The 14,737-nt window shown below is 38.9% G+C and overlaps 9 protein-coding genes across 9 annotated transcripts; 5 read left to right on the top strand and 4 right to left on the bottom strand.

Annotated features, from left to right (window-relative positions):
* Positions 1-415: 415 nt before the first annotated feature.
* TAF5 (chromatin modification protein) lies at positions 416-2,818 on the top strand (the record flags this gene model as incomplete). The annotated part of the gene is made up of 1 exon (XM_056224541.1): positions 416-2,818. One exon carries the CDS (start codon positions 416-418, stop codon positions 2,816-2,818), a length of 2,403 nt encoding a protein of 800 aa, XP_056080549.1.
* A 256-nt stretch (positions 2,819-3,074) lies between these two features.
* On the top strand, positions 3,075-3,746 carry SMKI02G3060 (uncharacterized protein; the record flags this gene model as incomplete). The annotated part of the gene is made up of 1 exon (XM_056224530.1): positions 3,075-3,746. One exon carries the CDS (start codon positions 3,075-3,077, stop codon positions 3,744-3,746), a length of 672 nt encoding a protein of 223 aa, XP_056080548.1.
* Positions 3,747-5,221: 1,475 nt separating this feature from the next.
* On the top strand, positions 5,222-6,886 carry PGI1 (glucose-6-phosphate isomerase; the record flags this gene model as incomplete). Its single annotated transcript, XM_056224519.1, has 1 exon — positions 5,222-6,886. The coding sequence occupies one exon, from the start codon at positions 5,222-5,224 to the stop codon at positions 6,884-6,886; it is 1,665 nt and encodes a 554-aa protein (XP_056080547.1).
* A 370-nt stretch (positions 6,887-7,256) lies between these two features.
* MSI1 (Msi1p) lies at positions 7,257-8,525 on the top strand (the record flags this gene model as incomplete). The annotated part of the gene is made up of 1 exon (XM_056224508.1): positions 7,257-8,525. The coding sequence occupies one exon, from the start codon at positions 7,257-7,259 to the stop codon at positions 8,523-8,525; it is 1,269 nt and encodes a 422-aa protein (XP_056080546.1).
* Positions 8,526-8,720: 195 nt separating this feature from the next.
* Positions 8,721-9,110, bottom strand: AIM4 (Aim4p; the record flags this gene model as incomplete). Its single annotated transcript, XM_056224497.1, has 1 exon — positions 8,721-9,110. The coding sequence occupies one exon, from the start codon at positions 9,108-9,110 to the stop codon at positions 8,721-8,723; it is 390 nt and encodes a 129-aa protein (XP_056080545.1).
* Positions 9,111-9,389: 279 nt separating this feature from the next.
* Positions 9,390-10,046, top strand: MED8 (RNA polymerase II mediator complex subunit MED8; the record flags this gene model as incomplete). The annotated part of the gene is made up of 1 exon (XM_056224486.1): positions 9,390-10,046. One exon carries the CDS (start codon positions 9,390-9,392, stop codon positions 10,044-10,046), a length of 657 nt encoding a protein of 218 aa, XP_056080544.1.
* A 313-nt stretch (positions 10,047-10,359) lies between these two features.
* Positions 10,360-11,493, bottom strand: RIM2 (Rim2p; the record flags this gene model as incomplete). Its single annotated transcript, XM_056224475.1, has 1 exon — positions 10,360-11,493. The coding sequence occupies one exon, from the start codon at positions 11,491-11,493 to the stop codon at positions 10,360-10,362; it is 1,134 nt and encodes a 377-aa protein (XP_056080543.1).
* Positions 11,494-11,985: 492 nt separating this feature from the next.
* On the bottom strand, positions 11,986-12,856 carry RPL21A (60S ribosomal protein eL21; the record flags this gene model as incomplete). Its single annotated transcript, XM_056224463.1, has 2 exons — positions 11,986-12,457; positions 12,846-12,856. 2 exons carry the CDS (start codon positions 12,854-12,856, stop codon positions 11,986-11,988), a joined length of 483 nt encoding a protein of 160 aa, XP_056080542.1.
* Positions 12,857-13,549: 693 nt separating this feature from the next.
* On the bottom strand, positions 13,550-14,546 carry RPS9B (40S ribosomal protein uS4; the record flags this gene model as incomplete). The annotated part of the gene is made up of 2 exons (XM_056224452.1): positions 13,550-14,130; positions 14,540-14,546. 2 exons carry the CDS (start codon positions 14,544-14,546, stop codon positions 13,550-13,552), a joined length of 588 nt encoding a protein of 195 aa, XP_056080541.1.
* Between the last annotated feature and the right edge of the window lie 191 nt (positions 14,547-14,737).

The following is a 14,737-nucleotide window of genomic DNA, read 5'->3' as shown; positions in this document are numbered from 1 at the left end:
CCTTATGGTTCTAGCTCTTTGATTTTGTTGCTTTTGAACTACGATTTGTCCATGTACAGTGGAAAGTGGATGCTAAAATATATTATGCGGTCATTCAATTACTGTAACAACTATCGGCACATTAAGTGCCTACGCTCTATAACTTCTTGCGAACTTGAAGTTCTTTACAAAGTTCGAATTGGGTATATCCCTTTATCGTTTAGGGCCGGGTAAATACATACTTCTATATATGCATGCATATAAAAAATCACCAAATACGGATACCGTGAAATGCTCAAAAGCGAAAAAGTTTCAAATTTCACATTAAGATTACAGTGGCAGATAGATGTATGGAGCAGGTATAAAGGGTAAGAGAAGACAAGAAGGAAAGAGACGAGTAACTCGGGGTCCAAGGTAACATATTGCGAAAGTAATAATGTCACAGAAACAAAGTACGAGTCAGAACCAAAATGGCGCACATCAGCCACAACCCGTGAAGAATCAGCGATCTAATAATGCTGCTGCCTCCAATTCAGGACAGCAGCCACAACAACAGAGCCAAAGTCAGCCACAACAGCAGGGGAGATCTAATGGCCCGTTCTCGGCGTCTGACTTGAATAGAATTGTTTTAGAATATTTGAATAAAAAGGGATATCACCGTACAGAGGCTATGTTAAGAGCTGAGAGCGGGCGTACACTAACGCCTCAAAACAAGCAATCACCAGCAAACACTAAAACAGGAAAATTTCCCGAACAATCATCAAGTCCTCCAAATGCCGGAAAGACTGCCAAACCTATAAGCAATCCGACTAGTTTGTCATCTAAAAGGGATGCAGAGGGTGGGATAGTATCCAATGGACGACTTGAAGGGTTCAACGCTCCTGAAAATTACATACGTGCATATTCAATGTTGAAGAACTGGGTAGATTCGTCTTTGGAAATTTACAAGCCGGAACTAAGCTACATCATGTATCCAATATTCATTTACTTATTTTTAAACTTAGTGGCCAAAAACCCTGTTTATGCTCGTCGTTTCTTTGATAGATTTTCTCCAGACTTCAAAGACTTCCATGGCTCAGAGATCAATAGACTTTTCAGCGTCAATTCTATTGATCATATCAAGGAAAATGAAGTTGCAAGCGCTTTTCAATCTCATCGGTATAGAATTACCATGTCTAAAACCACTTTAAATCTTCTCTTATATTTTTTAAATGAAAACGAGAGTGTTGGGGGTTCATTAATAATTAGTGTAATAAATCAGAACCTAGACCCAAATATCGTAGAATCTGTAACCGCAAGAGAAAAATTGGCCGATGGTATAAAAGTCCTGAGTGACAGTGAAAATGGAGACGGGAAACAAAACCTAGAAATGAACTCCGTACCTGTCAAGCTGGGACCTTTTCCAAAAGATGAAGAATTTGTTAAAGAAATTGAAACAGAACTCAAGATCAAGGATGATCAAGAAAAACAACAAAATCAACAAACTACAGGTAAAAGTGATATTGAAACGAACAATAGAACTTTGTTACAAGAATATAAAGCTATGAATAATGAAAAATTTGAAGATGACACTGGCGAAGAGGATAAAGATAAATTAAACGATAAAACTTGCAAGGATGAAGAGAAAAAAGAGATCGAGTTAAAAGTAGATGGCGATAAAACGGACAGCAACTTAATCTCGCCCGCACAAGATATTTTACCGTTACCACCGAAGACGGCATTAGACTTGAAATTGGAGATTCAGAAAGTCAAAGAATCCCGTGATGCTATCAAATTAGATAATTTACAATTGGCCTTACCAAGCGTGTGCATGTATACATTCCAAAATACAAATAAGGACATGTCATGTCTAGATTTCAGTGACGATTGTAGAGTTGCAGCCGCCGGCTTTCAGGACAGTTACATTAAAATATGGTCGCTTGATGGCTCATCTTTAAATAACCCTAATATTGTTTTGAATAACGAAACAAATTACAAAGATGATGATCCAACGTGCAAAACGTTAGTAGGGCACAGTGGCACAGTGTATTCAACAAGTTTCAGTCCTGATAACAAGTATCTGCTTTCTGGTTCTGAAGACAAAACCGTCAGGTTATGGTCTATGGATACCCATACCGCACTAGTAAGTTACAAAGGTCACAATCACCCAGTCTGGGATGTTAATTTCTCTCCATTGGGCCATTATTTTGCCACTGCGTCTCATGACCAAACTGCAAGACTTTGGTCATGCGACCACATATATCCATTAAGAATATTTGCGGGACATTTGAATGATGTTGATTGTGTATCATTCCATCCAAACGGTTGCTATTTATTTACTGGTTCTAGTGATAAGACATGCCGAATGTGGAATGTTTCTACAGGCGACTCAGTTAGATTGTTTCTTGGTCATACTGCACCTGTCATCAGCATTGCCGTTTCTCCAGATGGTAGATGGCTATCTACCGGTAGCGAAGATGGCATTATAAATGTATGGGATATTGGTACGGGAAAAAGGTTAAAACAAATGCGTGGCCACGGAAAGAACGCTATTTATTCTTTGTCTTATAGCAAAGAAGGAAACGTACTTATTAGTGGAGGTGCCGATCACTCAGTTCGTGTATGGGATTTGAAGAAAGCCACTACCGAACCAAGCGCAGAACCAGATGAGCCGTTTATCGGATACTTGGGCGACGTCACTGCATCAATAAATCAAGATATAAAGGAATATGGACGCAGAAGAACAGTAATACCCACAAGTGATTTGGTGGCATCGTTTTACACCAAGAAGACCCCTGTTTTCAAAGTCAAATTCAGCAGAAGTAATTTGGCCCTTGCAGGAGGTGCCTTCAGGCCATAGCCTAACATCAAGGGGAAAAGATGTACGCGATATATAACCAAGTATAGACTAGTCCAATATGTAACTATTAAATGCTTTTCTGACGTTGTATTTTTCCAGGTTATTACAGAGTTCACTCTTTGTTCTTGTTTCTCGCTTCGCTCATCGCGATCAAGAAAAAACAGAAAACAAACCAAGGAGAACGGAACAACTCTTGATATACAACCTTATAAAAGAAGAAATATTGACTGTGCGTGTTTAGCACAAACACAAATCAATGATGAAAGAGAAAACAGTGCCGAAATTTCAGACAAAAGTGAACGACACATGTTCGAATGACAGACGGGAATCTAATAACGGAGAAGAAAGCCTTCCGCTGGGACAATTAGAAGCAAAACGTCAGAAGGGAAGAGAAAAAAGTCACCCAGACTCCACTGCTACTGGGAAGGGCAATTCTAACACGCTGCCAATCAAAAACTTGAGCATGCCTCTAGTAAGTAACCCATTAACAGTCAGTGTCAGCAAAGGTAACACTGCGTACGAAAGAAGTGTGAACGGTAGCCGTATAACAATGCACTCAAACCTGGTACCTACTGAGACTCAGGACGTGTCGTGGTCTGAAATCGATACACTAGATGACGTGAAGAAGATGGCAAAAGAACCTATCATCAACGACGGGTTTCCAACAGATTTTGAGGATAGCCTCACAAAAATGCGTCGCTCGCACGCTCAGTTGCTACGCTTAATGAGAGAAAGAAATCAGCGGCTAAAGTGTGTCAAACCCGTCCTTTCCGCGATGTTGAGGAACCCTTCTCAAAAATGTCAACATGATGCTTCAATGGATCAGGGACGAGAACCACAACCGGAGTTGGATGACCCGGAAATCACACTTGACGGGGAGAATTACGTAAGCCAGATTGTTGATACCATCAAGGGCCTTCACCGTTGACTACGAGGCGCGTGGGTTGACTTTTTTTAGAAGAAGCTATGTATCTTTCCGAAAATACAGGAAGCCACTGATCCGATGGTTATCGTTATTGGCAGGTTGTGTTTGGCAAGCTGCATTTGACTTTACGGGAATGAAGAAGCACTTCTGCCTTATTCGTACGTTACGGTTTGAAATGGTGTGAACAGTGGCGGCTTATACTATATATTGTCATTCTCGTATTTTGGCAAGCCTTCTCATCAACAAACCTTGTTAAAATGACGTTAACTTCGTTTCTGCTTGTTCAAAAAAATGCCCTTCGCGTTTGTGAGAGTGCCTCGCGTCAATCTGCCTTTTCCTCAAGTTTCTATTGGAGAAAATTAGAACGAGAGTAGATGTGGCTGTCCTTGATAGCACAAAGGTATAATCAAAGGCATAAGAAGACACTGATGTGTATCAGACTCATCTGTACAGTCGGCATAATCTGAACAGAAATTTAGCGGTGGCGCAGCCGCCCTTCGATATACTTCATCTTGATAACCTTGACTTTTAGAGATACCACCCAAGTGTTTCTTACCATCGCTGACATTTGTCTGGTTGGCTGTTTAAATAAGTATATACCTAACTACTTGTCTGATTGGCACCATGTATAATTTTTTGGACTACATACAGTTCAAGAGGTTTTGATCCGCAACCAGCAGTCTGAATTGAGTTTTTAGAGTATGACATATTGCTGGAGACCAGACAAAGGTGTCTAGTACTGAGCAAATGTGAGAACCAAGAACGCTTAGGATTGATATATAGAGGCAATTAATAACGCAAGATAATAACATCACCTAAAGTAGACTAGAATTTACGTAGTACGACACGGATGGGTAAACTACCCTAGTGAAGGTGTTCGGAAGTGCAATCAGTTTGTAAACTAGGTTGTGAGAGAAGCAGCCTGAACACGTAATCATGTGTTTGATTTGCTATAGCCGGTGATGATGATACAAAGCTAAATTATACTTCTGAGGCGCCAATACAATAATAATAGGAAATTGTCTACATGATTGAAAAATACACAACAGGAGAGGGTAAAACTCCAAGCAGTGTGACAAGAAAATTGTAGGTGTGGGTGTGGGTGTGGGTGTGATAATTTTTAAGAAGCCCATAATGGGGCCTTACAAATTATAGGAAGCTGATAAACTTCCGGTGTGTAATCATCATCATCTGTCCGCTTTTGTGATGTCCTTTGCTTATACATATCCATTAATGGCATTCTATTCTCTTGATACACACTGAAGTGAGCGTTTTTATTATTACAATCGGTTTCTTTTTCTTCCTTTTCGTTTTGTTTCGTCTTTCCGTTTTTTATTGTTTTCGTATCTTAAAAAGGTGCTCTCTTCATAACCAATGCTTTCTTTTACTCAATATTTTATTTGCATTTTGTGAATATTGTTAAGATTCTTCTCTTTAATCTTGTAATATTGATTTATAATCAAGATACTAGCCTAAAAATGTCCAATAACTCTTTCACTAACTTCAAATTGGCCACTGAATTACCAGCCTGGTCTAAATTGCAAAAAATTTACGAATCCCAAGGTAAAACTTTGTCTGTTAAGCAAGAGTTCCAAAAGGATGCAAAGCGTTTCGAAAAATTGAACAAAACCTTCACTAACTATGATGGTTCCAAGATTTTGTTCGATTACTCAAAGAACTTGGTCAACGATGAAATCATTGCTGCCTTGATCGAATTGGCCAAGGAAGCAAACGTCACCGGGTTGAGAGATGCTATGTTCAAAGGTGAACACATCAACTCCACCGAAGACCGTGCTGTCTACCACGTTGCATTGAGAAACAGAGCTAACAAGCCAATGTACGTTGACGGTGTTAACGTCGCTCCAGAGGTCGACTCCGTGTTGAAGCACATGAAGGAATTCTCTGAACAGGTTCGTTCTGGTGAATGGAAGGGTTACACTGGTAAGAAGATCACTGATGTTGTCAATATCGGTATCGGTGGTTCTGATTTGGGTCCAGTTATGGTCACTGAAGCTTTGAAGCACTACGCTGGTGTCTTGGACGTCCACTTTGTTTCCAACATTGACGGTACTCACATTGCTGAGACCTTGAAGGTTGTTGACCCAGAAACAACCTTGTTTTTGATTGCTTCTAAGACTTTCACCACCGCTGAAACTATCACTAACGCTAACACTGCTAAGAACTGGTTCTTGTCCAAGACTGGTAATGAACCATCTCACATTGCTAAGCATTTCGCTGCTTTATCTACCAACGAAACCGAAGTTGCCAAGTTCGGTATTGACACCAAGAACATGTTCGGTTTCGATAGTTGGGTTGGTGGTCGTTACTCCGTCTGGTCCGCTATTGGTTTGTCCGTTGCCTTGTACATTGGTTATGAAAACTTTGAAGCTTTCTTAAAGGGTGCTGAGGCTGTCGACAACCACTTCACCCAAACCCCATTGGAAGACAACATTCCATTGTTGGGTGGTTTGTTATCCGTCTGGTATAACAACTTTTTCGGTGCCCAAACTCATTTAGTTGCTCCATTTGACCAATACTTGCACAGATTCCCAGCATACTTACAACAATTATCTATGGAATCTAATGGTAAATCTGTTACTAGAGGTAACGTCTTTACTGACTACTCCACTGGTTCCATTTTGTTCGGTGAGCCAGCTACTAACGCTCAACACTCTTTCTTTCAATTGGTCCACCAAGGTACCAAGTTGATTCCATCAGACTTCATCTTGGCTGCTCAATCTCACAACCCAATTGAGAACAAATTACACCAAAAAATGTTGGCATCCAACTTTTTCGCTCAAGCTGAAGCTCTGATGGTCGGTAAGGACGAAGAACAAGTTAAGGCAGAAGGTGCAACTGGTGGCTTAGTCCCACACAAGGTTTTCTCTGGTAACAGACCAACTACCTCTATCTTGGCTCAAAAGATCACACCAGCCACATTGGGTGCTTTGATTGCCTACTACGAACATGTCACTTTCACTGAAGGTGCAATCTGGAACATCAACTCTTTCGATCAATGGGGTGTTGAATTGGGTAAAGTCTTGGCTAAGGTCATCGGAAAGGAATTGGACAACTCTTCTGCCATCTCCACCCATGATGCTTCTACCAACGGTTTGATCAACCAATTCAAGGAATGGATGTGAGCCGATCGCTCTTGAATATATACCTAAAGAACATTAAAGCTATATTATAAGCAAAGACACGTAAATTTTGCTTATACTATTATACACATATCATATTTCTATATTTGTAAGATCTGGTTATATAATGTACGTAATGCAAAGGAAACAAATTTTTTATACACCATTATGTCTTTCCCTTGATAGCGTCCCTTATATTTATGTAGGTGCTGTTGTTTAGCGTCGGAAAGACTTTATTGTGTCGCGGGAATCAAAAATTTTAAAAATTAGGCCAATTTAAACTCATGAGAAGAGGTGCTTATCAGCTGCATGGAAGGGAGGTAAAACATCCTACTATTGACAAACGATATAATTCACAACTTTGGCTTCAACGATGAATCATTGCACTAATGACACAGCTAATGAAGCCTCCAATATCCCTCCCAATTTGCAAGAGAGATACTCGCATTGGAAGAAAAACACTAAACTACTCTATGAATACCTCAACACAAATTCCACCAAGTGGCCGTCCTTAACGTGCCAGTTTTTTCCTGATTTAGATACAACTTTGGATGAGCATCGCATCTTGTTGTCCTCTTTCACATCTTCCCAAAAACCTGAGGATGAATCCATATATATTAGCAAGATATCCACGTTGGGCCATATAAAATGGTCATCTTTGAATAATTTCGATATGGATGAAATGGAATTTAAACCAGAAAACTCAACAAGGTATCCACCAAAACACCTAGTAAATGACATTAGCATTTTCTTTCCAAATGGAGAGTGCAATAGAGCAAGGTATTTACCCCAAAATCCAGATATTATAGCCGGCGCCTCTTCAGATGGTGCGATCTACATATTCGACAGAACAAAACATGGCTCTACTAGAATTAGGCAGTCCAAAATATCACATCCTTTTGAGGCCAAGTTATTCGGTTCCCATGGTGTTATTCAAGATGTAGAGACCATGGATGCTTCCTCGGCTGATATAAATGAAGCCACCTCAATTGCCTGGAACTTACAACAAGAGGCACTTTTACTGTCTTCCCATTCTAACGGTCAAGTCCAGGTGTGGGACATTAAACAATACTCGCATGAAAACCCTATAATAGATTTACCCTTGGTATCGATAAACAGCGATGGAAGCGGCGTGAATGATGTTACTTGGATGCCGACACATGATTCCCTCTTTGCTGCTTGCACAGAAGGAAATACAGTCTCTCTATTGGATCTAAGAACTAAGAAAGAGAAACTGAAGAGTAACTGTAGAAGCCATAACGGTGGTGTAAATTCTTGTAAATTTAACTACAGAAACTCTTTAATCTTAGCATCCGCAGATTCAAATGGTAAGCTAAATCTATGGGATATCAGAAACATGAATGACTGTCCACTAACTACCATGGAACATGGTGGTTCCGTTTCCACTTTAGAATGGAGTCCAAACTTCGATACCGTATTAGCAACAGCCGGTCAAGAAGATGGCTTAGTTAAACTATGGGACACTTCCCGCGAAGAGAATATATTTACGCATGGTGGTCATATGCTTGGTGTGAATGACATCTCGTGGGATGCTCATGACCCCTGGTTAATGTGCAGTGTCGCAAATGATAACTCAGTCCATATATGGAAACCTGCAGTAAATCTGGTGGGATATTCATGATCTAGACATTTTTATGAAGCTGGATGATCTAAAGGTCCTTATGCCTATTACATATTCAACCATTTGATAGACGAGTATAAATCATAAATAGAGTTTATACTATACATACGCTCGAAATTTGCTACTACGCATACGACCAAACAATATGCCCATCTAACATACAATTGGTCAGTATTAGAGTCTTACAGAGAAATATTAACGATTATTTTGGATTTCGTTTGGTATTTTAATGTTCGAAAGGTTTCCCAGTCTAGCTCGAACTTCGATTCGTCTTTTGAAAGTTCGAGGATTGTAAGGAATGTTTCTATGATGTGATGGTGCAATTCCCTTCAAATTCCAGTCTTTATCAAAAAATATACTTCTTCTACCGTATTCACCGTTTTCCTTTTCATGACCATATATATGTTCAGGAGCAGCTTCGGAACAACTTTTCAATCCAGCCTGCTGCCGTGTTTCTTCTTGATTTGTATCAGTTTCTCCAGGGAACAATTCAATTTGATTTCGTACCTTTTTCTTATTGAGATGTTGAACCTTGGATATCCTTTTTTCTGATAAATTGCTCTTTTGATCCTTTTTCTGATTCATTTGGCTTAGTCAAATACAATAGTAAAATGCGAGGATAAAATGATGGGAAGGTTCTAAAAACACTATAATATCTTGGTATTTGAAGGCAGCCAAAGAACTTACCGAGGATCTAGAGTTTCTGATGTTTTCTTTAGCATTATTTTCAAAAGTATGTCTTCTTTAAAAAGAAGAAAAACTGAATCCTGCAATACAAGAAACGCCTTTTTATTGAATTTGAAGATTTGAAGTTTCAATTATTCAACGTAAGAAAAAAAATAAAAGGAGAGAATAGCGAGAAATATGTCACAATCTAATGGATCACTGGTTCCAGAAAGCAATCAAGGTTCTCTACAAGAAGATGTTAATTTTGATTTTAGTGGGGTACCCAGCCAGGCTTTAGACGCTGTACGTATGCGTCTAGCTCAACTGACCCATTCATTGAGAAGAATCAGGGATGAAATGTCTAAAGCAGAGTTACCACAGTGGTATACACTCCAATCACAGCTAAATGTCACATTATCGCAGCTCGTTTCTGTTACTTCCACGTTACAACATTTTCAAGAAACCTTGGATTCTACAGTGGTTTATCCGTTACCTAAATTTCCTACCACTTCTCATGAAAGTCTAGTCACTACTCTTCTGAGGAAAAAGAATATCCCTGAAGTGGATGAATGGATGAAATATGTGAGAGAAACCTCTGGAATAACCCCATCTTTGTTAAAGAATGAGGAAATAGAGAAACTGTTACAACAGGACAAAGAGATAACAAATTGGGCACGTACTACTTTCAGAAATGAATATGAAAAGCACGATTTCAAACATGAAGACTCTTTAAGCGAAGAACATACCTCACTTCTTGTCCGAGATAGCAAGCCCTCGAAAGCTTTCAATGTGGATGATATCTTGAAGTTTACATTTACAGGAGAAAAGCCGACTCTTCCCGAGTCCACTCCCTAAATGACTACTAGTTAAGTTCTCCCAACATTACTGGGTTTTCCAAGCATGTTTATTATTGCGAATTACCTGGTAAAATATTTACAAGTATAAAGGAATTCAATTTATGGAACTAAGTAAATAAGAATCATCAATAAGTTACGATAAATAATGCGAAGTAAAAGAAAAAGAATGACTGGAACCAAATCTAGAGAGGATATCTTTCTATAAACTTTGATAGATTTTGAGTTCCCATAAAATGCACTTTATTCATTGCTTTCCTTCAGCAAAGTGTTTCTTGGCCTTTAAGTTAAACTAGGCTTTTAAGGTTCCGGGGTTATGATAGTAGCCTTATAACAATCTCCCATGTACCGAACATGATGATACTATTCGGAACTGTTCTCATTAAGTGTGGGGTTAGTCCGCTATACATTGAAAAGAGGCCCTCTTCTTTAATTATAACTTTAAAACTCTGTATCAATCCTGTATACTTTCGCTTACCATTCTCCTTAGGGGTTTGTCTTAGTCTTGTCCTGACAACTTCATGTGGATATGTTGCTATACTAGCTACAAACTTTGCAAGGCCCGCGCTTCCGGATCTTTGGCACCATTCCTTAACTTTTTCTGACCTGCTTTTTGCACCTTCTGCTTGGTATCCAAACTTTTCAATAGATCTTTCCTTTATCAAACGTTTCATTTGTTCATATAATAGCCATTGAAGTATACCTTCAACAGAACCTAAATAGGAGGCACTTAAACCTTTGTACAAGCCGGTGAAACCCTCATTTCTTATGACACTTTTCAGACAATCCCAAGAATTTTTATACTGCCGAACTGATGTTCTTCCCGCCTTATCAAGTTGAACTCTTGTTTTAATTAACCAGATAGGATTGGTCGCCGTTGCCGTTGCCCAACCTGCGGTTGCAGCAGCCATTAAATGAATCATCGGTGTTTCTTCGCCATTATTAAATGCTTTAGCATACATATCTTTAGTAGTCCCATAGGTGAAGAAATTGATACTTCTTGCTGGGATAACCCCAACCAGATTAGGACCCAAACCCTTGAACAAACTTCTAAACCCCTCTTGTTTATACACATTGCCAATAATTCCTAGTGTTTCTTTGAAGTGGGTGCCGGCTTGAATGACATAATTGATACTTTTCGGACGAGTAGATACTTTACTGATATTAGCAGCCTGCGATTTGTACGCTTTCAAAAATATGTCACTTTGCAATCGAGTCTTCACCAGATCGAAAGGGCATGTCACAACTGCACCTGCCATACCTCCAATACCACCTGCAACAAAATGTACCCATGGTTTTACTGTTGGATGATTTTCAATTTCAGATTGTTTCGAAGTTAATGGATTTTGTGTTGCTTCTTTATAATTGGAACCTTTTTCATCACTTGCCAAATAAGGAACTGATTCAATGGCATCCTCTTCCCATTCCTCAATAGATTTTTTAGGCATCTTTTCCCTCTTAAATCACGAGACTTTAAAAAGATGGACTATATTAGTAGGCGACTTTGACACAAAAGACGTAGGATACGTGTAGACAAAACTGTCTGGTTTCTGTATCTCAGTTGACCGTACTTATAGAAATGATCTCTTATATAAAGATTAAGTCTATCTTTATATTCAGAGAATTTTATATGTTAAATAAAGATTGTTTAGTATCATTCTTCAATCTCACTACTCACATTTTGGCCAGAGGTATATTTTTCACTTAAGACAGTCCGAAGCGAGAAACCTAAAAAAGATGCTTTTGAGTAAAATACCTTGTTAATAATGAATTAAACAGTCTTAATTCTCAACCTCAAAATAAAACAAAAGAAATAATCTAAATGTACAAATTATGGATATTAGACACAATTTATTTTTTATTATTATATATTTAAAAATAGACAAAAAATAAAACCTAAAACCTGAAAATCTTTTGAATACAAACCAACATCGGATAAATTAGATGAAAGTTTCGTATGGAACTGGAGCCAAAGTTTGAGGAACATTGCCTTCAGTGGAGACAATACGGGATTCTCTTGGTTGAGCTGGTTGTCTCTTCAATTGGACAGCAACACCTTGGGCCTTAGCTTCAGCACGCTTAGCAGCATTGGCCTTGACTCTTTCCAAAAATTCTTGTCTACACTTGGAGTGCTTGATATGTTCAACTCTCAAGTTCAATCTTTTTTCTAGATATCTGTTACCGACCATCTTGTTGATGATAACACCAACAGAAGACTTAGTAACGTTGTAGACAACACCAGTCTTACCTTGGTAAAACTTGTGTGGCATACCCTTTTGGATAGAACCGTTGGCTTTGATGTCGACAATGTCACCAACCTTGTAGATCTTCAAGTAAGTAGAAAGATGGACGGCACCATGCTTTCTGAAGTCACGTTGGAACATGTAACGAGTACGAGATCTGTAACCGTGTCTATATCATAAGAAAGTAAATCAAAGTAAAGATTTACCAAAATAAGTTAGTATTCTATTATTTATATCCAACTGACATGAACCTCAACACATAGCCAAATAACCACAGGAAATTATTTCAACTATTTTCCACCTATTACACTCCTACTTCCCAACTAAATTTGAGGACATGTTTCACGACATTGAAAAAGCCACCGTATCACATAAGTTTTCTAAAATAAATAGAGTGCTATTATTCCATCGCGTCTGCTTAACAATTGTCCTAACAATATTTTTGTTTTACTGTCAAGCTGGGCATTAATCCAACCCACTTCATTTCTGCTAGGAGATGTTCGGCTTCAGGTACCATGTTTTTCTATTCAATAGTTTCACAGTATAAAATGACATACGATTTACCCATTGTTGCTAGTTATTTTGTCTTGGTCTTCTTGCTCCAATGCTTAATCGATAATATTTGAAAATTCACTACGCTTTCTATATTACCTTCTACAAGACATTAACCTCCATTAATGACAAAAATTCATTGAGGCGCGGAGACCACCTGTCTGTCCACCTTCCGCATCGTGAGTTTCGTCGTCGCTGGAATCCTAGTGGGAAAGGTGCTTTCGCCATCTGCCCGCATATCAAAGGAGCTTTTGGTCAGTATAGCTTCTTTTGGTTGTGGGCACGTTCGGCCTCGCTTCGAAAAGCGGCCCGCTAGAAGCACGCTTACTTTTTGTTATTGGAATGGTGTTGGGATGAGTGAAATGTACAGATGTAAATCTGTCTGTTGAAATAAATGCTAAATAATCTCTGTTGCTGACGTGACGTATATTGACCTCGAGAGTTTGCACAAATACTGAATAGCATTTCATGGAGAATAATTATTCTCCTCAAAACTCCGGACTGAGGCTGTTACCGGTGAATTTTTCTTTAACAAGAGCCTTGTCAAGCGCTGAATACTTAGTAGTAATTATACTCTTCCTAACAATACCTTTCAAGAGAGTAGATTCTACACTTCCATAAGAGGAAAAAGGAAGCAAGTAAAATGAAAAATGATCCGTGATTTGAAAAGTTATAAAAATATTATACAGTTATGAAATCAGCGAATAATTTATTCTTCGTCTTCAGCTTCCTCAGCAGCTTCACCGGAAGATTCAGCCTTTCTGGCAGCGTTTCTTCTGGCAACTCTACCTGGTCTGGCACCACCGAATGGAGAAGTTGGAGCAAAGTCAATGTGCTTCTCAGAGTCCAATCTGACCATAAAGGATGGGATGTTGACAATTTGCTTACCGACAGCGATGTGTCTTTGAGTAATCAAAACTCTAGCGTGGTGAACGGACTTGGCCAAACCCAACTTGTAAACTTGAGTTTGCAATCTTCTTTCCAAGAAATCTTCGACCTTCAAAGCTAAAACATAATCTAACTTCTTCTTGTCTTCGGACAAGACACCAACTCTAACCAATCTTCTGATCAAGGCGTTACCTTCAAACAATCTCTTTGGGTCCTTTTCGTCTCTGGTCAACAAATCTCTGGCAGCACGACGAATCTTAGATAGTTGGAAAGAAATTCTGTAGATTTCTTTCTTGTTCTTCAAACCGAATTCACCGGCCAACTTCAATTCAGCGTCCAAACGAGAAGATTCATAAGGTCTCTTTGGGGTAGAGTAAGTCTTAGAGTAAGTTCTTGGAGCTCCTACAAAAAAAAAATGAAAATGAAATATAATCGTTAGTCAAAAGTTTCCGTAGAATTTTGCAGAGGCCCAAGAGAGTGCTCATAAATATATAGATATGATGACTAAAAACGCGTCTGGTATCCGCCTTGAGAAACGAAATACTTCCCCAATATCACGAAAGAAAAGGAGGCCTTCAGCTTGTGATTAGCTTATTCTTCGAATACATCCCTGTTTAACTGAAGTGTCGGGAGTTCAGTGTAAATAAGGATATAGATAAGGCAGGAAGTATTCCATGGTATCGGTGGTACTCGTAAATGTGTCTTTATCCCAGTTTTCATATGCTCATATTTATAAGGACCCGAACCTCGTTGTAAATTAGGAGCGAAATTAAAGAATTTCCCACTTCTCCTAATGGAGTTTAATACGTACTTGGCATTGTTGCTTAAACTTAGTTGTCTTGTTGCTTTACTCTTTCCTTGTTTAAAAAAATGTACACTTTAAACAAACTAGATGATATTTAAGCACTTTAGCTAGTGTGATTATATGTCAAACTACATGTTGGCGAAGTGCGTTTCTCTGAAGTGCGACTTCGGAGTATTATCAAGTACCGTGGATTAACAATATGTA

The sequence above is a fragment of the Saccharomyces mikatae genome, assembly GCF_947241705.1.
Source record: "Saccharomyces mikatae IFO 1815 strain IFO1815 genome assembly, chromosome: 2".
Lineage (NCBI taxonomy): Eukaryota > Fungi > Ascomycota > Saccharomycetes > Saccharomycetales > Saccharomycetaceae > Saccharomyces > Saccharomyces mikatae.
Note: the sequence above shows the minus strand (reverse complement) of the source record. Positions and strands in the feature narration are given on the sequence as shown.